At 36.3% G+C, this 27,335-nt stretch overlaps 2 protein-coding genes across 19 annotated transcripts in view; one reads left to right on the top strand and one right to left on the bottom strand.

The window, feature by feature from the left end:
• Positions 1 to 6,299: 6,299 nt before the first annotated feature.
• Positions 6,300 to 15,943, bottom strand: LOC110459073 (28S ribosomal protein S35, mitochondrial-like). Its single transcript, XM_021511146.1, has 9 exons — positions 15,721 to 15,943; positions 13,941 to 14,032; positions 11,290 to 11,409; positions 10,594 to 10,714; positions 8,880 to 9,019; positions 8,328 to 8,437; positions 7,842 to 7,911; positions 7,268 to 7,387; positions 6,300 to 6,590 (listed from the first exon to the last, which is right to left on the bottom strand). Exons 1-9 carry the CDS (start codon positions 15,908 to 15,910, stop codon positions 6,426 to 6,428), a joined length of 1,128 nt encoding a protein of 375 aa, XP_021366821.1. The 5' UTR covers positions 15,911 to 15,943; the 3' UTR covers positions 6,300 to 6,425.
• An 8-nt stretch (positions 15,944 to 15,951) lies between these two features.
• The window catches only part of LOC110459072 (protein phosphatase 1 regulatory subunit 12C-like), a 103,886-nt gene continuing 92,502 nt past the window's right edge, over positions 15,952 to 27,335 (top strand). For 15 of the 18 annotated variants that reach the window (XM_021511128.1, XM_021511125.1, XM_021511129.1 and 12 more), the window contains exon 1: positions 15,952 to 16,238. In XM_021511128.1, coding sequence (XP_021366803.1) covers positions 15,993 to 16,238 — 246 coding nt within the window. In that variant the 5' untranslated portion in view covers positions 15,952 to 15,992. The remainder of the gene's footprint in view (positions 16,239 to 27,335) is intronic. The other 3 variants (XM_021511140.1, XM_021511145.1, XM_021511143.1) reach the window with 1 other exon arrangement.

A 27,335-nucleotide genomic window follows, 5' to 3' on the forward strand; every position in this document is an offset into this window, starting at 1 on the left:
CAAGAATTTGATACTGAGTTGACACTGAACTAGTGATTATCCGCCGTGATCATCTAGATTGGACATCCATCGACACCGAAAATGGCGGGTAATCAACACGAAAATCCTTTCTTTGGAGTCGGTGTTTACATTTCGTTGACAATAATATGTGTATCCGATTGAGTGACCATCAATCAGGAAATGTTAAGCATGGATAAGTTGTTGTGATACAAATTTATGTCTGGATAATATACAAGTGTCAACATACAAATGAATGATTTTGTTTTAAGTCATTTACCTGACAGTGCACTTCCAAATGTGCCGCAGCTGATGTAACCGTTTGTTGTCTTCAAAACAGAAGATTTCTAAAAAGGTCTTATCGGGAGTTATTTCCCTTCTACCACCTGGACAACGTAAAAATATTGCATCTGCTATTTTTTCAAGAGTGTTTCGATATTTTTTTTATCAAGTTAAAATGGTGAGAAAACCAAATTTCTTTGATATAGACTATGTATTAGAATATATTAAATGTGATACAAAATACGTATATCCGGAAGACTAATCGCTAGTATAGATCTAGTAGTCTACCAATTTATGACTGACCTAAACAGTCCACATGAGTCTGATGTTTAATCGATATAAATAATCAGCAGTGGCGGACCCAGGGGTGTTGCCTTAGTTGCCCGGGCAACACCCTTTTTTCTGTGTCCAAAAATAATCTGGACTTAGGTGTTTGAAGATTTTCCTCTTTTTCATATGGGATTTTCTTCTGATATCAACCATTCCGTGAACTATGATTTTCTATGGCAAGTATAAATATCTATATATACCTAAGGGTGCAGTTGCCCAAACAAGGAGTCCACTACTTATACTCTAAACAATAGGGGATTAATCCTCTTTTGTTTATATATTAGTAGGGTGTCCAGTCAAGTCAGTGGTGAAGGCTCAACGGACTGTCTACCTAATCGTATTGTTCTAATGTCAGGGTGTGGTGATCCCCTGTCCGTTGAGAGAGGATAAACCATCTGTTGGAATTAGGTATATAGGTTAATTGTTATTTCATGATAGATAAACCTGTATTTTCACCTGTGGTTTCATGTACACATGATCACCAGGAGTGATTTATTATACCTATTAAAAAATGTAAATTTCAAAAAATTCAAAGACAATAAAGCATCCACCTTAGCGTGAATAATAACCAATGTTTAAAAGCATGAACGCCTGGCATGTATATATATATATCCTTTTCAACAGGTGTTGCCCTTGTACATTTCATGCATACAAATTCAAAATAAAAGACAAACAGTCAAATCATAATTCATATTTATGACAAAATAAATAAATATTTAATTGCCAAAATGCTCGCCTAAACACATTGAACATGCACATGAAAGGCATAACACAAACATCAACATTTTAACCAAAAAAACTACATTTTTACCATTGTTTCAGAGAATTTGTTAACACTCGCTCCGCTCGGCCATCATAAAATATAAATACTCTATGTTATAAAATATAACCTGGAATAATACCGCAAACTCAGAAAACTATTCTATGCCTTATTCGATCTGTTTGACAATGGAAATACTGTCCAATAAATTCTTGCTTTCTACGCTTGGCAGTGCTTGAACAAGTTTAGTATTACATCTTCAGAGAAAAAAAATCGCCTCGCTCTGCCCGGTAGGGAAATTATAATTGTCACAATCTCAGAAATAATGAAGTTCTATATATTGTTTGGTGCAAGTAAGTAGTATACATGTACATGTTTATTTATTTTTTTGTGTCTTTTTCTGAGTTTAAAACTTTGGGCAACACCCAAAATTAATTTTTGGGTCCCCCCTGAGTATAACAATCTGTATATAAACAAAAATACCCCGTATACTTATTTTTGTTTATATACAGATTGTTATACCAATATTGATTAAACTTCAGACTCCCGTGCAGAGACGAATATTATTTACATGTACGTATAAACAAGTTGAAGATTATGTCACGTATGATGTGCAATATTACAATTGATTCAATTACGTATTTAGATTTCATGGATTTATACATTTTTGTGGTTGTTTACCTGTTTGTTGATGTTCACCTGTCACGACTTCTTATGAGGAAAAGGAGAAACGATGCTAGCGTATGTTCAGGAATTCTGGCTCTTGTTCNCATTGACAGGGATAATTCCGTAGAAGAGTGCGAGCGAGTCTGGTTATGACCCTACGATGTGCCAAGAGTGTTTTCCTTTTGTTATGCATTTTATGCTACGTTGGTATATATCTTATATAGTACATGTATGTCTTTATCTGTGTTATTTTACTATTTTATATTAATCATTGCTTTCAATTCTGTAATTGGATCCTCGGTCTGAAATGAAATAATAAATAAATAAGTTTGATTTTGTTGATATGGGTCCCATAGATTCTGCTGCATGCAGGAATCAAATTCTTCCGTTTCCATTGCTAGCGAATCTAGTGAATAATATATATGTTGTAGTCAAAATGGGGTGATGGCCAATTGTCATTAGCGTGTGCGCTTGTTGCTGCCAACCGCTTTTAAAAGTAATCGCTTGGCATGCTAAATGAATGGGGAAGGATTTCTTGGCGTACAAGTCATCTGCAATCCTTTTTCAAATAACATTATATTCCATGAGCTTTCTTGGAGAAGCTCATAATCTTGGAGGGTTTTATGGAACATTAAATAGGAAATTTCAACTCACGCTGTCGGCAAAATCGTTGTTGAATATTTTTCTTAAAACAATTTCTTGTATAACGTTGAACTGATCTAAACAGGATAGGATCATGAATTCCGTAGAACCTAAGTTTAAGTATAGTGGTCGGGGGCTTCATGTGGGGTTTTCCTGATATCCAAAAGAATAATGTTATTTCGTTTACCATACGAGAGGACTTTTCCAGCTGTTACGTCAATTGGGTTCATGAGTCCCAGTAGTGTCGTTTCATATATCCGTGTTGATCACATTGAGAATGAACTTACCTTTATTCGGGAATTTCATGTTGGTGCTGTGCATGATGTGTTCGAGGTTTTTGGAGGAGACAAATATCAAAGCAATCGCCTGTCGTGGAGGACGACATTCGCTCCGTTCGCTGGCTTGACTGATATCGTCCAGTAACTCAGCGTTCAAGTGTATGCTCTTGAACATTATAACACACCACAACCATACTTATTAGATAATATCTACTTTAATTATCGTTTTCACAATTGGGTCGCAATGCCCGCTTTTGAGTAATTTCAAATATGTCGCGAACTATTCAAAGGAAATTATTTTTGTTGAGTCATTTTCTTTATCTTACTTAAATTGTATTGGAAAATGATTAGTTTTCATGTAGTTTTCATGGAGTGTCGACGTCGACGTAAGCTGATCCAGCTTCTTGGGACTCATCTATATACTGTTCTCTAATCACGTTCGGTTGTGAGTAACATGTAGGTAAAAATTTGGTGATGATGACGCCAGTGATTGTTTAACTGAGATTTAAAGCTATTTAAGGAGGGGGCTTCTACAACTATATTTGGGAGAGTGTTCCACACGTCCACGACCCTACTACTGTACAGGTTCCTGGTTACATTGAGCCTCATCTTTCTCTTGAAGAGTTTTCTTTTGAATTTCCTCTTGTTGTAGCCAATGTTGCCATTTTGATAAAAAAAAGAAATCCTTGTCCAGAATGTCAATGTCATACATGATTTTAAAAATTTGTATGANTTATACATATCCTGGTACCAACTACTTTACCTGCCCGCGGAGATTTCCTGATTTTGTTTTTGATTTCATTTTCTTTTCGATCATTCAAAGTTCACAAATTGTTGGTGCTGTCATATATATCTTGGTTCCTATCACTCTCCTTTTTCCCCTCCAAAAATGGTGTTCTGGGAGTCGTTTCTTCAGTGATTTCTGTATTTCATTAATTTTCTTTTCGTTGACTCCATATGAAAATTTCACTCCTAAATCAAACCTCATTTCCGAAAATCTACTTATCACTGATGCTAATGCCATTCTCCTTGTGTTAAACTGATACTTCAATAAGTAAAATATCCCACCGTTGCCACCGAATTGTGTCAAATGCAGCTACTAGACGGTACTTGAACTGTAACTTTAAAACATGGGTCCAAAATAACGTTGTTTTGTATTTCAAATAGTGTTTCTCTTTACATGATCATGTTCTAAATGCGCGTTCCTTACACTTAACACTTGGCACACGGATAGCATATTAATTCGACCATGGAAAAAATATTTTATGAATATAGTCAGAAAACATTTTTGTTTTTAGGTTCGAGTATTTAACTCCCTCAGCAAGTGTTTGATGAGGATGCCTGGGATCATCCCCTTTACAATGTATTGTTCTCTCACAGGCAGGCTTTCATTCAACATTCGTCTTTCTTTCATCATATTTCATAAATTGGATGGAGATGCTAAAACATTTGAACCTAACTTAAAGGACAGACACTTACATACACTGATACATTGGCACATACAACAGGTACATACTATAACATCTTTACAAACATACACACACATATATACATAGTGATACAATGAGTTACACTGATAACCTGTGTGTGTACTCTTTCATTTACTTACCTTATCCCACAAAACATAAAACATAAATACTTCATACAAATTTGTATACAAACATATTTTTGAAAACATGAGACAATACTAACATATATAAGTATAAATTATGTGCAGACATTGTCTATTCTCCGGTTTTGATATATAAAAGGTATACTGTTAAGTAGGTCATTGTATACCATTTATATCAATAAAATGAACTTTGCAGATATTTGAGTTTGAAAAAGTTATAATTATGAATAAAAATGTTCACTGTTATTGTGCATATAATATGGCATACTGTCAGGGTGTCTCCATCAGTGGGGACCATTTTCTCCAATATCCTAGAAACCTTTGTTTTTGTACTTTGTATGTTTCCTTAATTCCATTGTGAAGTGCTAACATAGATAATGTATTTTTAAAACATTTTGTTTTATAGATATAATATTTAATTACCAAGTTTATTAAAATGTCCACTTTAGCATTTAGTTCGTCAGCACCAATTATACAAAAAATAAATTGTTTTTTATTCAATGTGTAGTTGATATGAAAAATTTGGGTTAACCTCTCAAAATATTAAGCAATCTTCTAACTTCTTGGCAGTCCCATAGAACGTGCTCAATAGTCCCGATGTGTTTTACAGAAAGAGCAAAATGAATTTTCAACTAATTCCATTTTAAATACAAGAGAGTTTGTAGTTAGAATGTGGTGATTGATCCTGTACTGAAACAATTGTAGTTTAGAATTTTTAGTGATCCGGAAAGGAAGTTTGTAGATGTTTTTTCATGACTCATCACTGATGTTATAGTTTTCCCATTTTTGTTTGCCAGTTGATATAATATTGTTTTTACAAAGTATATTGCTTCTTTATTACTTTTAAGGATAAGTATTAAGTTCAATTAGATATATGGGTACAGTACTTGTATATATGTATTAAATTGTTGAAATTGATGTAGGTCCTTTGAAATTACAGATACTATGCCCTGGTATTTCAGAAAATTACATCTGATTTTATCTACGTTGACATTCTTAATATGGAAGACATTTACCGTGACTGCTTTTAGATACCATTCTTTGTAAAAGATAGTTTTGCGTGCTATTTTTATTTCCTGACTAAACCGAATCAGAGTTTTAAGAAAGGATTCATAATAGCTGTTTGTGTTATTTGCCTGTATTACTTTTAGCCACGCTTTTAAAACATCTTTCAAAAACAAGTAATTAGTGTTCTCATTACTCTGTTCAATATATTCAGTCCCACAATTAGCTAACTTATCCTTATCTTAGGTTACCTCCCTGATTAATTGCGGAGTTAGAATTAGTGAAAAGTTTTTATCCATTGGTCTTAATATCAAATAACCAATAAATTTCCAAAAGCATCATAAAAATTCTACTGTAAGCCGTCTGAACCTGGACTTTTGCTATTTTCCATTTTTTGAGAGTTTAAGCTGCTTCATGATATAAGATAGGTCCTTCTAGCATTTTTGACTCTGTTCCATTTACCTTTACAGATTCGTTTTTGTCAAAATAACTCGGGGGACAATTAATATTTCCAATATGTAAAGCCTGATGACTTTAACCTTGTGATCTTAGGTATCCCATAGACCAAATATATTATGGTGTCCTGAGGTAACCATATAAGTTGGCAAACATCATTCTTGAATACCTATTTCAGATATACAAATGTACGCAAATGCAGATAAACACCAAGAAATGATAGCTTGAAGAGGATTTAATCACAGATTCATGAATTAAAACAAAGACAATATTAGCACTGTAGTTTTTATTCTGTTCAAAATTGCAAATCAATAATTACTCGATTTCCTTTCATAAATAGCACACTTTCTATTCCATCCACCGCCTTTCTTACCGAGTTGACCTTTAGTTACTAATGCTACGAAGTCCTCAACTGTAACATGTTAAGTGCCGATTGCTTTAAGTCATTGAGATTTTCTATGCTTTCTTCATCGTCGTAAATTTTTGAAATTGCCTTCGCATAATTTTTGACTTCTTCTTTTTCCAGAATTTCATTCTCCTCTTCATTGTGATAAACTGAGTTCTGTGAAGATAAAAATAGATATCATGTGACTCATATTCTATCAAAAATTGATTACTATAAATAACTCCTATATTAAATCTATATCTGTACAATGTTTGTGTATATAGCATAATTTTGGTTTACTACACCAACTCACCTTTTTGGGAATACCTGTATTTGCAAATGCTCAATTTCCCAACTTAGGAAATGAAAATATTTCATTTGAATCAGAAATCATAAAGCTTTATTTTTGACACAAGTGGGTTTTCAATAATAGAAAATTGGTAATTACAGTTTTCTCCCACAACACAGTTTCTCAGTTTAGACAACATTTATGAACTGAGCACCCCTGTTATAAACAAGAGTGCCATAGAGGCGAAACATTATGTGCCCATTAAGACTGCAGTGTTAATGTCCTCAGTTTATTATAACTATACCTAAGCAGCCTTAATAATCCTCATAAAGCATGAAAAGTGAGTATTAACTATTCATACATGTTAATACTTTTTGATTTATTATTCAGATTCTTGTTAAAAGGAAATACTTTATTTATAAACTCAATAAAGTAAAATATTTCGATAATGTGTTCCCTACCTATTAAACATGGGTATAAATAAACCAAAGAAATGTACAAAAAAAAATGTCCGATCTCTCTTGTACAAGGATGCCTCATCTCAATTCACACAAAGATAGCTCACCTGATCGCCCTCGGCCATAGACATCAAGTTGAGAACAGTCCTGTCTTTGGCTTTGGACAAATTCCATTGGTAATCCAAGAAGTCATCTCCCTCAATATCATCCTCCCAAGGCATCTTTTTCTAAAATGATCAGTTTACAATGGTATTACTTTTAGTAAACAAAAATAACAGGACATACATTAAGAATTACAGTGAAATCTCTGTAACCTGACACCATGTGGGAACGTATAAACTGGTTGGATTAAAAAAAGGATTTTTTATAAAGAAATTGCATACAGCTTTATGAAGATGTCAGTACTGGAAAAAAAAAAGTGATAGCGCACTAGCCTTTCACCAAGACGTACGGGATTCAATTCCCTGATCAGACAAGAAAAGGTATGGGGCCACCTGCCTGATCACAGGGTTTTCTATGGGTACTCTAGTCTCCTCCCACATTAAGACCCTCTGTGCGCTAACATCCGGGTCAACAAGAGTGATTAATATAACTTGAAATACTTGTTTTATTATTGTTGTAAAATAAATACAGTTTATATCTATGTTATACAGGTGTCTTAGTGTGGAAGGGTAGACTTACCCACGCTTCCAGGTAGACTGCAGTCAGCAAAAAAATAGCATAATCCCTATTCTGTTGTTTAGTTGGACACCTGCGAATGAAAACAAAATCAATTATCAGACAACGAAGATTAATGGTATCTGTTATTCATTTGCGATAAAAAGGCAGAACCAAGGGGTTCAGCAAAAGGATATGCAGAGTGCTGCACTTTGAAAAATCTTATCGTGAGGGCACATAAAATAGTTTTACACATTATCCTAAACACTGAATCAGTAAATTTGTCTTAACATAGGAATGATCTAAAGAAGCTAGAAATGGTTACATGTATTTAAGTTAACAAACTATCAATCAATCCATGCTATTTCTTGATGAAGAAGGATCACTGTTTTTATTAATGAAGTATTAACATTTTTCACATTTTTGGCTCAAATCATGGAACAATGAAACTAAATGGAGATATCTGATGGATTAGATTTTCTGACTTGGCAGCAAGATTCTGGCACTAACTTGTCTGTCTTGAAGATGAGCATGTCGTTATCCTTGTCGTACCGGTCCCCGACTAGTTTCAGCAGTTTATGTCGTGCATGTTCATCCAGTTCTAGATCAGACAACTTCACCTGAAGCAGAAGATCTCAAAGTCATCCATCAGAATCTTCACATTCTACATCACTTGAATTTGTAACTACACACAGAGAGCTATCTAAGAATAAACTTAAATTTTGAATGGATCAGAAACAAACTTTAAATCATATAGGTCCAAACTGTAGGAATATAATTGATGTTGGAACCGCCAATTTTGTTAATCTCTTCACAGTATAAACCAGTTTCCAACAAGAACATTAAAATGGTTAGAACATTTTTTTGCACATAAGTAACCAATATCATCATCTTTAAACTCGTCAGGGATAAATTGAAAACCAAAACATTCTATCATAAAGTGATTAACTGTACATGGTTCATTACAAGGTACACAGGACCTGGACACTACAAGACTCTTTAACAGACTAGTTGTCTAAAATTGAATTAATCTCCCAAATAAGATTTTATGTAATAGCTGACCTTGACTGTGACAACTCGTGACCGTGGATCTCGGATTGATGGCCCTGCAAAGCAGTAGTCACTGGTCACCACCTCAACAGGGAAATGGAGCCGACAGTCTTCTTTACTGTCCAAACCTTCTGGCCATGGAGTACAGAATTCTGTAAACATTAACGATAAAGATTTAAAAGTTTACTTCTGTATAACACTAACTAGAGGTGTCAAATATACTGGTATACTGGTATATTACAATACAGATCCTGTATTGTAGTGCACCATGATACATACAAAATCAATGGACCAACACTAACTTTATACATCAACTGTTAGATCAAAACAGTATGGAGAAATGTTTTAAAATGTAAAAAATATCTGTGGATTACAGTTCTTCACTTCTTACCCTAGTATAAATCAGTCTCATTCAAGCATCTGAATGATGCAGAGGAGGATGATCAAACCGACTTCAGTGTCGTCCAAAACATTTAACAAAAACAATCGAGCAACACTTGGTCTCATTTTTCACAGAACTGCTGCTCTTTTGTAAATGTTGCTGCTTGTTACCTTTGAAAAGTTTGGGTTTGCAACAGTGAGTAGCGACAAAACCTGTCTGATGACACCTATGTCAAGATACTCAATATAACACCACCCTCTCTTGACAAAGCGAACATGTTAAATCAAACCTCAAGGACAGAATCTTCCTGTGATTTTAGTATTTGTGCTTTATACGTCGCCCAAGGTTTGATTAGTCAGAATAATTAGATCTTTTGTTAAATCGGCTTAATGCGTATGGATTTATGGATTGTTCCAAATAAGTCTTGCTAATTAGTGAATGCTTAGCAGGTTTCTACCTAAAATTCTATCTAATGTGTAATTGGCTCATTGAACTTACACTTTCCTTACAATTAAAGCATAATACGTATTTCATCAAGGCCATCAGGGTTTGATACGCCGATTGGACATGAAAAGATATAGGGGTCTTCTGCCCAACTATGTGGGTTTTCTTTGGTTACTCTGGTTTCCTCCCACATTAAGACCCTCTGTGGGCTAACATCGGGGCCAACAAGAATGATTTATATAGGTTGAAATAAGTTGTTTCATATTTATTGTGAAATAAAGTTTATAATATGATTTATTTTATAAATTACTGAAGACACCATTAAATTTTTCTTTTTATTACATTTTCGAAGCATAAAACATGAAAAAAAAGTAATGCATTAAAAAAGGGCATGAATCAAAAGCGTAATAATTAGCGCCATATTCTAATGATGTCATGCTTGAAAACAAGGCTGCGCGCCATTTTGAATGGGATACGCTATTCTGACATTTTCTGCTATTTTCTGGTCTGATTGCTTATAATTTTTTTATTAATGGTATATTTATGTAAATACTTAAGTGTGTGTACCAAACATTTACCATAACAACCACTTATTCTTCTGTCATTTCATTTGAATCTGAAAAAAAATTGTTGCCTTTGAATGCAGGGAATAGAAGATACTGTTATGATTGGTCAATACCAAAAAGTGATATATTCACAGTGTGAAAATATCAGTTTTATCAAGTTGATAGACTCTAGTAATAGAATCCGATATTTCACTGGCAAAAACGTAATAAATATCATTTGTATTTGTTCCTTGCATCACTTTCATCTCAATGCAGACCTTCATCAAATCAACTGGATTTTGATAATCTGAGCAAAGTGTTACGCTATACAAATGAAGTAGGTAACAAAACATACTCTTCAATGCTTGGCAGTGCTTCCACACATGAGGTGGCGTCAGGTGAAGGAAGTTAGGAACCTTTATCAATTCTGTATTCCCCTCCTTGTCTGGTATTATGCCTTCGTTTTCTGTTTCATTCTGGAACAATATTAAATGAGGTCAATTTTAATTCAGGTCAATTATGCATCATTAAATGAGGTCAATTATACAACAACATTGAAAATTGGTTAAATATACAAAATCAAAAATATATGATCAAATAATCAGTCATCTAACAGTGAGTGTAAATAAACAACAGTACTATGCCATAACTATTCCGTCTTTGCATATTGCAGAGTTATCTTCTCTTGTGAGCAGGTATTGATTGTTACGTCATTGGTTTGTGAGAGTAACGTCATCAACTTTTGAGAAAAACGACGTAATTTTTTCACACAAAGCAATGACGTAACAATCAATACCTGCTCACAAGAGAANTATATTATCAAATAATCAGTCATATAACAGTGAGTGTAAATAAACAACAGTACTATGCCATAGCTATTCCGTCTTTGCATATTGCAGAGTTATCTTCTCTTGTGAGCAGGTATTGCATGAATACCACCTATGCTGTGGCCTGTAATTCCCCTTACATCACAATCTGCCTGGCAGTACTGAGATACTGAAGACTTGGTACTGAGGACCATATAAAGACTCCTGATGTAGGCCATACTTACCCTGATAACTCCCTGACGGAGAGCTAGAGGTACTGAGGACCATCTAAAGACTCCTGATGTAGGCCATACTTTGGTCCAGTCCTGTTCTGTTGTCATCACATTGTGTCTGTCCGGATGTTTCTAAATAAACAAATGATAGAAAATACAATCAATTTAACAGCAATTTTATTATTTTCCCTATCCAACCTCACCGTTTGTACAGTTTTGAATCCCCACCACCTAGGGATACTTCCAACTAAATATTGTTGATATCTATCACTTATTTCCAGAGAAGAAGTCGCTTAAAGCAATATACAGCCAAATTACACTTTTTGGCCCTACCCCTCAAACCCATGGGGGGTCAGCCCCACCATTTGTTCATTTTGAACCCCCACCACCTGGGGATGCTACTAGGTAAATATGGTTGATATCCATTGCTTAGTTTCAGAGAAGTTGCTTAAAGCAATATAGCCAAATAACCCTTTTTGCTCCCCCCCCCCCAGGGGGGGAGGGGCTTCAGCCCCTCCATTTGTTTGATATCCAGTGCATAGCTCTAGAGAAGAAGTCGTTTATAGCAATATAGCCAAATTGACCCCGCCCTGACCCTCAGCCCCCTGGGTGGTCAGCCCCACCATTTGTTCAATTTTGAATCCCCACCACCTAGGGATGCTTCCAGTCAAATTAAGTTAAATTCCAATCAGTGGTTAAGAGTCTTTTGAAGAAATTGTTGACATACGGACAGACGAAGGATGCAACGGTATGGCATAAGCTCACCTTGGTCCTTAGGACCAGGTGAGCTTACAATAACTTATTAATTAATGAAGTAAAATTAAAAATTAGCATCCAAATATTTTAAGAGAGATTTAAGTAAAGGAACATCAAACCTTTTAGAATTATTTTAAATAAAATTTCGGTCATAATGGACCAAAAGGTTCAAAGGGCCTGTGCGAATCATCAGTTATTTAAAACTGTTGGCAAAATATATTTTATGTTGAAACATTTGACCTCTGTTGCCCTGAATATCAGTATATTCAGGATCTTATTTAGACATATTTGAGACTACAGATGTTCTTGAATATAAGACTTTTTTTTCAAATCAACATTCTGACTAGAAGAAAAACATACCTAAGTAACAACATGCCCTGATAATTATGTCCCCAAGCAAAGATGACAATGTGCCCTAGAAATAAACATTCATGTAACAATCTGACATGCAATGTGCATGACTAGACAGAATATGTGGTTAAACAATTACCCTGACAACAAAGACAATGTATCCTGATTACAAAGACAATGTACCCTTACAACAAAGACAATGTACCCTGACAACAAAGACAATGTACCCTGACCACAAATATAATGAACCCTGACAACAAAGACAATTTACCCTGACAAGAAAATGTACCCTGGCAATAAAGACAATGTACCCTGACAACAAAAGACAATGTACCCTGACAACAAAGACAATGTACCCTGACAACAAAGACAATGTACCCTGACAACAAAAACAATTTACCCTGACAACAAAGACAATGTACCCTGACAACAAAGACAATGTACCCTGACAACAAAGACAATGTACCCTGACTACAAAGACAATGTATCCTGACTACAAAGACAATGTATCCTGACTACAAAGACAATGTGCCATGACTACAAAGTACCCTGACAACAAAGACAATGTACCCTGGCAATAAAGACAATGTACCCTGACAACAAAGACAATGTACCCTGACAACAAAGACAATGTACCCTGACCACAAATATAGTGTGCCCTGACAATAGTGATCTGACCTACAATGTACCCTGACTAACACTTTACCCCGACAACAAAGGCAATGTACCATGAAAACAAAGACATTGTGCCCTGACCACAAAGATAATGTGCCCTGACAACAAATATTATGTACCATGAAAACAAAGACAAGGTGTCCTGACCACAAAGATAATGTGCCCTGACAACAAAGACAAGGTGTCCTGACCACAAAGATAATGTACCCTGCCTACACTTTGCCCTGACAACAAAGGCAATGTACCTTCAGTGATTTTCTTACTATTTTTTCTAAAGGGCCGGTGCCTTTTTTTATTGAGAATTCTACTGCGCGAACACAATGAATTGGGAATTTTATGACATGTTACATATGTATGATATTAGGGAAATTTTGTTTGAATTGCGCTCAAACAACCTCATGTGTAAACAAAATTTGAAGCTTGAATTCAATGCCCAAAGATAAACGTCTATTTGTCAAAAATTTTAACAACGTTGTACAACAGTTTATAAGATGGCATACTTAATTTTGTTAACAAACAAATGGGAAAATGTTAGGTCAGAAATTGGAAATCTTTACTTGGAGAAAGTACCTAAAGTCGGCACTAAAAATGGGGTAAAAATATCACTGGCCTTGATCACAACAAAGACAACGTTACGTACCCGGACTACAATGACAAGGTGTTCTCAGTGGGATGGTAATGGCTATAATTTACAATATGTTCCTACAATGTGCTATCACTAAGAAAACAATGGGCCAGGACTTACAACGCACACTTATGACAAAGTGTCCAGACAGGAAAGACAATGTGTCCGCGTAACAATGGGCCTTGACTAGTAACAACATTTCATAACTAATCATATATGGTCCACTGTATTGAATGCTGCTTTTTGTTATCCTTACCATATCTTTAAAAACTGTCCATTTCTTAAAGTGTCTATCAATTGATTGTGGTTCTTTTCCTCTGATAACAAATGGTATGAATTCATCATCTCCTGAAAGACACATATATTTTAATATAATGAATTTCATACAATAAACAAGTTATACATTGTGGTAGCTATGGATTTGGAAGGTATGTGTCAATGATATTGTGTAACAATACTAGGAACCATTCCAGTATGCTGATACTTTAAATAGAACTTAGGGATTGTGGCACCCATCATTGTAAGATTTTCATCAGCTCTATGTAAATTTGGACTTTTCCCGTCATTGTTCTTTTTATCATATAAGTTGGATTTATAGTCTTATCAACAGTAAATGCATCATTTTGGTTAAAATTGTATACAGCTGCCTGGGTTTGGGAGTTTTCGTTTGAAGTGAGGTCACTCTCTATTTCTTGAGAAATAGTGATAACTAACTTAAACTCTCAAAAGCCAAGAAGGCTAACCAGAGACGTATATACTACTGGGTTTATATGTCTCTGGGCTAACTGATGACTAGATTTCCTGGTCAGTCACAAAATAATACATGCACAACTATGGACCAAGGGGAACCTACATAAGAAATTTGGGAAAAGTTCTCACAAGTTCTTCTTGAGAATTAATGTAACTGAGATCATTAGTTTTTCAATGCCTCTGCTAGGAGTCGAACCAGGGACATCTGGCTTACTAGTCTTACGCTCTATTTAATGAGGTAGGATCTTACCAGGTATTAGGTAACTTACTCCCCCTAGCTCTAGGAAAGAACTTGTCCAGAGTTTTCCAGAGGTCATGTAGCAATTCTTGTGAAATTTTTACTGAGTATATTTGTCAATATTTCCCAGGTCCCTATGTGGGCGCCAATGTAACCTAGATGATTATTTTTTCAAAGTCTCTGCTAGGAGTTGAACCAGGTACCTCTGGCTTACTAGTCTTACGCTCTACCAAATGCCCTGGGCTAAAGAGAAATTCTCCATTGCCGAGTCAATAGGATTTTACCAGAGTGACATTATAGCGATAACAAACTTAGACTGTCAAAATCCAATATCCAGTATACAATTGTATTGGAGCAGCGGCAGAGATAAGAAAATAATCCTTCTATCCATGCACCACAGACCAGTGACTCCTTACAGCTCTGCATACACAGAATTACAAATTAGTCTGAAATAACTGACTAAAAATGTATCTCGATCCTTCAAATAATCGTTTGATGGGACAGTCAAAATGCATTCCTTGTTTTATTAAGAAATAATGCAAACTAGTAATAGTCAGCATTTTAGTTTCGGTCAGGCGCGTCTGGATCCCTCAATCTACACATGCAGAATACTCCTGAGGTCAGCCTCTGTTCAGATCTGGGCCTGTCCTTTTCTTTCAGGTTGCGTGAAAGGGGCCTGAGGTGCGAATCTACATCTTCGGGATGCTTCTCTTCATGAAGACATCGACGCCATATGTAGAATAGACACACAAGCTATATTTTATACTAATAAGGGACACATGATGACAGGGAAAAAATGCAACGATGAAAATTCACCATTTCAATTAAAAAAAAAATATTTTTTTTTATTTCACCAACTCACCTGTTTGGTCAACAATTTTATCGACGTGCACGAGATATATAATACCAGTAAGTGTCTGTTTGATTACATCCGTCCTATATACATAGTCATAGTGAACTACAATTTATTTAGCCAAATCTGCCTATATAGTCAGATTTGCCGATGCTCTAGTACATTAATATTCTGTACATTCGATTAAAAACCTACCAGTTTTCTTCTTCATTCGATCAGATTTCAACAATTTTGTCTTATCTAAAATGTCTGGTTCTTGTGTATTTTCTGTAGAACAACATCTTGTTAACTTTTGAACATGTAATGTTGATTGCCTGTGGCCAACAATCGAAGCTGCTCGCATACACCCCATGCCTTTCAACCCTGTACCAATAACAGTCGCCATCTTGTCTGTAAAGTGTGATGCGAGATTTCAGTGATTTACCGCGAGATCTTTTCGAGAATTTGCAATTCAGTGTGCAGCTGTCATGGCGGACGAAAAACAACCAAGTGCCCTGCTTAGAAGGCACGATCAATTGAAACGCTGGGAAGAATCTGACACAAATAGGGCTTCAGATTCTCTGTCTTCACACAACAGAAAAGTTAAATTTCAGGATGGATGTGTTTTTCTTGCCGCGTGTTCAAGCGGTGATTGTGAGGAAGTTTTGCGAATGCTCGAAAAGAATGCAGATATCAACACTGCAAATATTGATGGACTTACGGCATTGCATCAGGTAATTATGGACATTGTGAGGATTAAATACCGATGGTGTAAAGATAATTGTAAGTATTGGCAAACATTTAACCGTGTATGCGGTATAAGTATCCTTGTTTACTTTATCTTTTCACAGACGGAACCGTAACGTTTGCAATGACCCAGATAAGGTTACTGCCGGGGAAAAAGTTCGGGAGGTGAAGAAAGTTTAACTTTTCTAAACCTTCCATGGGTATTCGTTTGAGACACGGACTAGGTGGTCATGCACCTTAAGTTTGCTGTCTTTATGTCATGCTCTTTTTTATCAAAATTATATCGTGAACGTACCGGAATCGGATACATAACGCATCGTCTTATATGTAAAGGCAATATATAATGAGGTTCGAATACACACATAATATACACACATACAATACATGTGTACACAGTTATAACTTGTAAGTGACTTCGATGGTGTTTCAGAAATAAATATATCTCACAGACACCTCTTTCCAGATTGGGTGGGAAATATTTTTTTGTTTTGTAATCACAAACATTTAATACTTCCCATGTCATATTGTTATAATTTGTTCTTGTCATGTATGATACTTTGCACCAGCACTGTTTATTAACACAAAATTCAGACATTGTTATATCTGCTTCACTTGCAATATTATCCCCTGTCTTTCCTTATTAAATGGTCATGTGTTCTGTAAACAAACTGATGTTGTTTCTTGGCATTTTGGATGAAATATCAAAGTTCATAGTAGTATATAGACAACCCGTTACCAGTATAGACACTATATAGCTGTGCTGGTAATTGAACAAGTTAAAATGTTATTGTTTCCTCTATGATATGAATAAACACAGTATACAGATTCTTTTCTGAAAGGGAAAAATATTTAACTTCCTTTGCTTCATTAAAAAAATAGGATATATTGCATATATATGGTAGTTACACTTAATTATTCACATGATTTCTTATATATATATATATATATATATAATATAAGAATGGTAGTCATTTCTCATTTCTCATGGCTGATTTAACTGATAGCTAGAGTGAAGAGATTTTTTTTTAAAGATGATCATAAAAATAATTACTACTTTAATTAATAAAATATGATCATAGTGGGTTAAATCGTATTATCATCAATATACTACTGTATAACAACAGGTTACAGGTTGTTTCGTCCTAAATCCTGTGTGCGCTAAGGGTTGTTTCGGCCTAAATCCTGTTTGCCCTAGGTTGTTTCGCCTTATTTTATTTTTGTATACACTTATATAATTATTAATATTTAAATATATCCACTAAACTTATTGATGACTTTCTACATTGTTGTTAGGTGTATTTCATGTAGGGTATGTGAGAGAAGAGTCAGCTTTTTACGGCTGCTGTTTGTCACACTCGCTTAAAAACAAGACAAACACATTTTTTTATGAAAATGATTTTTATGATATATGGAAGACTAAGACGACTTAATTTGTGACTACTAAAATTGAAAGAAAATACCATACAATGTTTTGTCCTAATATATTTGTTTTAGAGCGAAACTATCTCATTTTCTGGATGTTGTAGTTATCTTAATAGTAGTGTCACTTAATACAAGATGAAATGTTTTGTGTCTCTTGGTTTAGACAGTCTCTTGAAAAAAAGTTGGAAAAATTCTGGCAGTTATTGAACAAAACACTGAATTCATACATACCCCCCTCTAATGGGTCATTCACATACCTAAGCACTGTTGAATAATGATCATGCATTGGTATATTTTTCTTGACAAGGACGAACACGTATTGCCTTGGAAAGTTCTGAAAAATGGATTGATAAATCATTATATTTCAAACAATATCGCAAGTTTTTATGGGAAGATATGCAGATATTACAAGTTGAAAACATTGAGTTCATTGTGTTTATTATAATGGTTTAAGTTCCATGTTGAGAGTTTATTTTTTTAAATGTCAAGTGATTTTAGAGAAGTCAGAATATATTCCTGTGTAATAAGGACAAATTTGTGCTATAACCAGGGTTTTAATTGACCCTAGAGGGTATCTTTTTGATCCCCAAAATTGTCTTTGGACTCTTGGATTTGAAATAAAGCACCTGTCTATTTTACGTGCCAAGAGTCAACTGAAAGCCCTGATAATGATATATGGTATTTAAGAAATAATGTTGTACGATTTCATGCAGTGACAAGCATGTTTTGTTAGTCCAGAAGTTCCCGTTTGATCAAAGTGTTCACCAGTTTTTTTTCTTCAGTTTTAGTTTGATTTACCTGCATGTATACCAACGCGAAGATATTTGTTGATAATAAGGTCAAAGCTAAAAGAAACCTGAACAGTTGGTCAATGTGGGATGTTTTAATACTGTTGACTTGGATTAATATAGTGATAGCGTTGGGAATCGGTTGAAATGTTATGATCGATCATTGGTTACCATTAACCAACCGATGATCGATTAATAATTGTTTTACAGAAATACATAGTGAAATCCTCCATACTGTTGTTGCGAGTCATTTAGGCAAATAAAAAAGTGATACCTTGTAATTATAATATAAGAAATACCTCTCTTCAAACACTGAATATGTAATATATAGTCTTAGTTAGCAGCTATCAGCTAAAAGTAAGTCATGCAGTGATGATGCCATCAATTTTACAAAGTAGCTGGGGAAAATGTCTACTGAAAACTCCATAATATCTACACATTAGCATTCCGACTAAAATTGATCATGGATTTTGTACTCGATTAACTATAATCAGTTTGTTAGCTTAACTGACTGATGCTCGACTTAGTCGATTCATCGGAACACCACTAATTAGTGATCACTTTAATTTCAAAATCATGTATGAACTTTATATTGGTTTTTTTCCAACACTAATTGCAACACTTGCTGGCTTAAAGAATATCAATGCTTCCTCAAAACACAGTACTTTCTACTCAAAATTGGTCCCCTATAAATAAAGTAAATATAGGACTCTATAATTGTTCGTTTACAATGTTCAGTGTTGCCAAAATTCAGTTTAATTTTGGATAAACAAGCTCCTCATTTAAATACATTGTATTTGTCAGTGTACAACAGTCTCATTCAGCCATTAAAAATAACACAGAATGGATTCTTTTCCATTAATAAACATGCATGAATTACCAATAAAAACCCTATATTTTCAGGCATAGTAATTACAGGAAACTTATTTTGGGGGGCTCAATATTTCTTAGTGCATTTGATTATGTAAACATGTAATTAATCTATATTTTTACCTTCTCTTTACTTTGTATTAGGCTATATTGCATTTCGCTTGACCGACTACATCAATTTTCATAGTCTGAAGGTATATTTAGATGCACACACAATTTGGTTATATACAGAAAACTACAATATATGTGTGGAGTAGTGATGGGCTGATGATTGATTATCTAATCGAAAAATGGTTTGCCCTTTCCGATTCTTATTAACAATTACAAATTTCATAATCGACATGATCGGTTCATTACTGAAATCAAAGTGTCAAATGTCTACAGTGTAAATAAAGTATGCATTGAATGTCATTTTAATACTCTTATGACTTTTACTATATGACTGACAAAAAATGCTTAAAAGCTGTTTGAAATTGATTCATTATTAAAGAAACAAACCTAATCTATAGTTAGTTATCAACTCTGTCTATTGCATTATGAATTGATGTATATATACAATGTTCTCACTTTCTTTGGGTATTCAGTCCCATAAGATTATCAAGCAATTATGCAGTTGCTCATCAATCAGTTTACTACTTACGATTACAAACCAATTATCGAATATGATTTTAAGCCGATTGCCCATCACTAAAGTCTGTGGACAAATAATACACAAACCGCAAATTCATTGTGTTTTCTCACAATGTCTTCCCTGAACAGTGTCTTTACTCCGCTAGCATTAGCAATACTCATCCACCCACTTCAGAAAATATTTTTTTCTGCTTTCTATTACTCCTTATTGTCTTCAGACTAAAAATATTACAATTTGACAGTTGTTGCTTTCAAAAAGGGCTAGTGACCATGCACTGATCGAATTGAAGAAAGGAGAATACAAAATTCACCCCTGAAGTTTCATAATAAACTATTCCAACCTTTGAATTGGAAGAGTTCAAACGGGTCTTCAGGGGTGAATGAGTTAAAGGTAGATGATCATATCCAGTGTGAGCTTACTTTATGAGCTAGAACCTTTGTCAGAAAACATGTATATTATATATACATTGCAGATTGTATGGTATGCCAGTCAGCTTTGCACAGTGTTTGATCTTAGGAACTATTAAGCACTCACATTTTCTTAAGGTGGTGGCATTACCCAAAGGATAGCAAAGGCTGCGCACTTCTCCTCATACACAAAACATTTGCTTTTGGTGTTTGTAGATATGATATGAACATTCACTACATTTCATCAATATAATAGTCTTGAGATTTTTAGGGGTGTATATATTATATATATTTACGAAAATTACCAGGGATTTTACAGGTTTGAAGTATTAATTGGTTGCTTTTATTATGATAGAATTGAACTGACACATCTCTGTCAGTTACAACATCAAAAAGTAATATGTACAACATCAAAAAGTAATATGTACCTGTAGTAACTGCATATTAGGTGTTCCCTCCCCTACAAATACACCCAATCATGTATATGGTAGCTGTATATTAAATGCCCTATCCATTACACCTGATTTACCATATATTAGGAGCCCCTCCCCCCCTTTACACCAACACACCTGATGATATATACATCTGTTTGTAGCTGTGTATTATGTTCACCTCCCCCTACAAACACACATTAGGGATACCTTATTATACAGCTGTCACAGGTATACATGAGTAGATCTGTCAGATAAAAGGGGAGGGGACCCTTGTGTAAAGCTACCACAGGTTTGTTTGCCTAGGTGTGGCCGGTAGGAGGGGGACTCCTTATATACAATCGGTATATATGGTAAATCAGTATACCTGTAGAAGCTGTATATTAACCATGTGTCCCCACTTCAAAAGTAGCTGTTTATAAGGTGTCTCCTACCTTACAGACACACCTGACCATGTATACCTGTGGTAGCTGTTTATAAGATGTCCCCTCCCCTACAGACACGCCTGACCATCTATACCTGTGGTAGTTGTTTATAAGATGTCCCCTCCCCTACAGACACGCCTGACCATCTATACCTGTGATAGCTGTTTATAAGGTGTCGCCTACCCTACAGACACACCCGACCATGTATACCTGTGGTAGCTGTTTATTAGGTGTCCTCTACCCTATACCTGTGGTAGCTGTTTATAAGGTGTCCTTACCCTACAGACACACCTGTCCATGCATCTATACCTGTGGTAGCTGTTTATAAGATGTCCCCTCCCCTACAGACACACCTGACCATCTATACCTGTGGTAGCTGTATATAAGGTGTCCCTTCTACTACAGACACACCTGGCCATGTAACCCTGTGATATCTGTTTATTAGGTGTCCCTTCCCCTACAGACACACCCGACCATGTATACCTGTGGTAGCTGTTTATTAGGTGTCCCTTCCCCTACAGACACACCTGACCATGTATACCTGCAGTGGTAGCTGTTTATAAGGTGTCCCCTCTACTGCAGACACACCTGGCCATGTATACCTGTGGAAGATGTTTATTAGGTGTCCCCTACCCTACAGACACGACTGACCATCTATACCTGTGGTAGCTGTTTATAAGGTGTCCTTACCCTACAGACACACCTGACCATCCATACATGTGGTAGCTGTTTATAAGGTGTCCTTACCCTACAGACACACCTGACCATCTATACCTGTGGTAGCTGTTTATTAGGTGTCCTCTACCCTACAGAAACACCTGACCATCTATACCTGTGGTAGCTGTTTATTATGTGTCCTCTACCCTACAGACACATCTGACCATCTATACCTGTGGTAGCTGTTTATTATGTGTCCTCTCCCCTACAGACACATCTGACCATCTATACCTGTGGTAGCTGTTTATAAGATGTCCCCTCCCCTACAGACACACCTGAACATGTATACCTGTGGTAGCTGTATATAAGGTGTCCCCTCTACTACAGACACACCTGGCCATGTATACCTGTGATAGCTGTTTATAAGGTGTCTCCTACCTTACAGACACACCTGACCATCTATATCTGTGGTAGCTGTTTATAAGGTGTACCTACCCTACAGACACACCTGACCATGTATATCTGTGGTAGCTGTTCATAATTATAAGGTGTCCCCTACAGACACACCAGATGTCCCCTCCCCTACAGACACACCTGACCATCTATACCTGTGATAGCTGTTTATAAGGTGTCTCCTACCCTACAGACACACCTGACCATCTATACATGTGGTAGCAGTTTATTAGGTGTCCTCTACCCTACAGACACACCTGACCATGTATACCTGTGGTAGCTGTATATAAGGTGTCCCCTCTACTACAGACACACCTGGCCATGTATACCTGTGATATCTGTTTATTAGGTGTCCCTTCCCCTACAGACACACCTGACCATGTATACCTGTGGTAGTTGTTTATTAGATGTCCCTTCCCCTAAAGACACACCTGACCATGTATACCTGTGGTAGCTGTTTATTAGGTGTCCTCTACCCTACAGACACACCTGACCACCTATACCTGTGGTAGCTGTTTATAAGGTGTCCCCTACCCAAAGACACACCTGACCATCTATACCTGTGGGAGATGTTTATTAGGTGTCCCCTACCCTACAAACACACCTGACCATGTGTACCTGTGGCAGCTGTTTATTAGGTGTCCCCTACCCTACAAACACACCTGACCATGTGTACCTGTGGTAGCTGTTTATTAGGTGTCCCCTCCCCTACAATCTATACCTGTGGTAGCTGTTTATAAGGTGTCCCCTCTACTGCAGACACACCTGACCATCTATACCTGTGGTAGATGTTTATTAGGTGTCCCCTACCCTACAGACACACCTGGCCATGTATACCTGTGGTAGATGTTTATTAGGTGTCCCCTATCCTACAGACACACCTGACCATCTATACCTGTGGTAGCTGTTTATTAGGTGTCCCCTACCCTACAGACAGATCTGACCATGCATCTATACCTGTGGTAGCTGTTTATAAGGTGTCCCCTACCCTACAGACACACCTGACCATCTATACCTGTGTTAGCTGTTTATAAGGTGTCTCCTACCCTACAGACACACCTGACCATGTATACCTGTGGTAGCTGTTTATTAGGTGTCCCCTACCCTACAGACACACCTGACCATCTATACCTGTGGTAGCTGTTTATTAGGTGTCCTCTACCCTACAGACACACCTGACCATCTATACCTGTGGTAGCTGTTTATTAGGTGTCCTCTACCCTACAGACACATCTGACCATCTATACCTGTGGTAGCTGTTTATAAGGTGTCCTTACCCTACAGACACACCTGACCATCTATACCTGTGGTAGCTGTTTATTAGGTGTCCTCTACCCTACAGACACACCTGACCGCGTTTACCTGTGGTAGCTGTTAATTAGGTGTCCCCTACCCTACAGACACACCTGACCATCTATACATGTGGTAGCTGTTTATTAGGTGTCCCCTACCCTACAAACACCCTTGACCATGTTTACCTGTGGTAGCTGTTTATTAGGTGTCCTCTACACTACAGACACACCTGACCATCTATACCTGTGGTAGCTGTTTATTAGGTGTCCCCTACCCTACAGACACACCTGACCATCTATACCTGTTGTAGCTGTTTATTAGGTTCCCCTACCCTACAGACACCCTTGACCATGTATACCTGTGGTAGCTGTTTATTAGGTGTCCCCTACCCTACAGACACCCTTGACCATGTTTACCTGTGGTAGCTGTTTATTAGGTGTCCTCTACCCTACAGACACACCTGACCATCTATACCTGTGGTAGCTGTTTATAAGGTGTCGCCTACCCTACAGACACACCTGCCCATCTATACCTGTGGTAGCTGTTTATTATGTGTCCCCTAACCTACAGACAAGCCTGACGATGTATACCTGTGGTACCTGTTTATAAGGTGTCCCCTACCCTACAGACACACCTGACCATGTATATCTGTGGTAGCTGTTCATAATTATAAGGTGTCCCCTACAGACACACCTGACCATCTATACCTGTGTTAGCTGTTTATTAGGTGTCCCCTACCCTACAGACAGACCTGACCATGTATATCTGTTGTAGCTGTTCATAATTATAAGGTGTCCCCTACAGACACACCTGACCATCTACACCTGTGTTAGCTGTTTATAAGGTGTCGCCTCCCCTACAGACACACCTGACCATCTATTCCTGTGGTAGCTGTTTATAAGGTGTCCCCTACCCTACAGACACACCTGACCATGTATACCTGTGATAGCTGTTCATAATTATAAGGTGTTCCCTACAGACACACCTGACCATCTATACCTGTGATAGCTGTTTATTAGGTGTCCCCTACCCTACAGACACACCTGACCATCTATACCTGTGGTAGCTGTTTATAAGGTGTCCCCTACCCAAAGACACACCTGACCATCTATACCTGTGGTAGCTGTTTATAAGGTGTCGCCTACCCTACAGACACACCTGCCCATGTATACCTGTGGTAGCTGTTTATTATGTGTCCCCTACCCTACAGACAAGCCTGACGATGTATACCTGTGGTAGCTGTAATATTAGTAGTTTTGTTGGGAAAACAAATTTGTTATTTGGCTTTGATTATGATAAGATGAACTCCCAAAGTTGGCACCCGGGAGCGGGTTGTTCCAGAGCTTAATGCAATGAATTTGCATTTGCCCCATGCTGAATTTGGTCATATTGGTATCATATATGTCTACTGCTTAGTACATTGTCTGTTCACTTAGACTACAAGTGTTTGCTGACATCAACACAAATATATACTATAATGGCATACAGAGTCTTACTATGTTACCTACATACACACAGTGTACATACAATGCTGCTATTTTTACATTGAACATAGGAGTTATTGTTTTTAAAGTTCATAGATCTCTACCTCTGATATAGCGTTTACAAATGCTTAGGTAGACGGGCTGAGAATTCCAGGTGAACCGTGGTGTGGATGAAAGCAGCTTTAAAGCTAGAGAGAACCTGTGCCTTTTCTATGTATATCTACGGTACACCGTCTGACAGTTTGGATATGTACTGGAAACCAATTGTGATAGATATATTTATGGAGGAAGTAATTTGAATGCCCAGAATTCATCCTTATAACTACCAGTTTGAGATCCCAGGGACTGGTTTCCTTTTGCCTTAGTTGAGTGGTCCAGATATCAATGTTCAATCACATCCGTTAATATGCAGCAGTGACTGCAAATAGGTATATAGAATAATCAAATATTTGCCATAATTAGCACCCAGGGAGCTAGAAAAGTTGACAGAAGGGCGACTTATAAACGTAACAAAACAAAAGTTGTGGCACCTAAACTCTGTAAAGATGACATAACTATCAGACACATTCCTAAGAAGAAATTCCATTTTTTTTTCTAAAACAGTGGAAAAAAGTCTTGTGAATTCCTTAGATCGTAGATCTAGAGTCGGATACGAAGTACTGTATAATGACATAGTTTGGAACCACAGAGGGCTAAAATGCAGGGTAGGTTTGGAAATAAGGGCATTTATTTCAATTTCAATACGTGTCAAAATAGTTAAAGGGGTGCTTGTATCTGCAGGGGCTTTAATTCAGCAAATACAGTACTGAGTACATTGAGGACATCCTGTTTTACCCAAACTAGGTACATAATGATATCCAGCACCTGTTGTTATAACTGTTATAGCATGTGTTCCCTTAACTCATTCACCCCTGGAGACACATTTGAACTCTTCCAATTCATAGGTTGGAACAGTCCATCATGAAATTTCAGGGGTGTATGCGACACATATATGTTTTGAAACAGGACTTACCCTGTTGTAAATTTATTCTAGCTATTTATATATAGGTCTTCAAATGATATCCTGCCAATAAGTCATGAAATACAGTTTCGAAATGAAAATATTAAAAAAAATACTAGTTAATTATCAAAAGGATGTTAATTACTTTTGATAATTGATGAATGAATTCTCTCTAGATGATAATTGTATATTGCCAAGGATAATAACATTAGTCCTGATACCGTGTATTACAAAAAATGCTACGCACAAAGTTTTATTTCTAAAAGGTTTCTGATAAGTTTTTTCAAACTTAATTGTCAGGAGGCTTTTTATCTTTATTAATAAGGCTTTCATATATTTGAAACAGGTCGTGAGGCTAACGAGGCAATGTTAATACATGTATATATGACTAGCTAGAAGCCGTCGATTCATAGTAACTATATCATAACTTTCTTCTGATAATTTAAATGCAAAGATACCAAAAAATACAAGTCAGTTATCAACAACATGCAATAATGAGTTCAATTTTAATTGAATACAAAAAGAAAATACCATCTTGTAAGTTGTAAACAAATGCATTAAATAGGCCTAATGGACAAACACAAGTCTGTGTTATATCAAAGACAGTACATGTCATTGAAGAAGATAGGGTTACCCCTATATCTGTAATTTGACTTTGGAGATGGCCTAATGATTCATTCCTCCATGTAATTCAACATTTTACCCATAGATATATATGTAACATCATTCCATTGAAATCAATATACACATCTTGTAAGATTAACTGTGTTGTTTAAGACAGAAAACCTATACTTCATGTAAAACTGAGACAACCCTATATTGGTAGCAGTTTGTGATGTTATACCTACATGATGTAAAAGCTGTTCAGTCATACTGGTAAGAGTACCCAGGCACAACACTACATTTCTATCATTTTATGGTTTATATTTCATTTCTCTTACATTCCGGTGTCAATTTCAGCTGAAACTGCAACCTCACAGTACAATGTATTAGATATTCACATTTAGTGTTAGTTTCCAGCATCATATATATATACCCTGGTATATTTGTGAACAAACTGCATTATATACTTGTAAAGCTTTAGTAGATCGGTACTGTGATAATAAAGTTTAGAAATACTGGTACTATAATCCTCAACTATGGCAGCTGATTCACAATGATGGATTTTTTTTATACGCCCGTCGAAGACGGGGACGTATTATGTTATCACGTGAGCGGGCGGG

Source organism: Mizuhopecten yessoensis, unplaced genomic scaffold (genome assembly GCF_002113885.1).
Source record: "Mizuhopecten yessoensis strain PY_sf001 unplaced genomic scaffold, ASM211388v2 scaffold9963, whole genome shotgun sequence".
Lineage (NCBI taxonomy): Eukaryota > Metazoa > Mollusca > Bivalvia > Pectinida > Pectinidae > Mizuhopecten > Mizuhopecten yessoensis.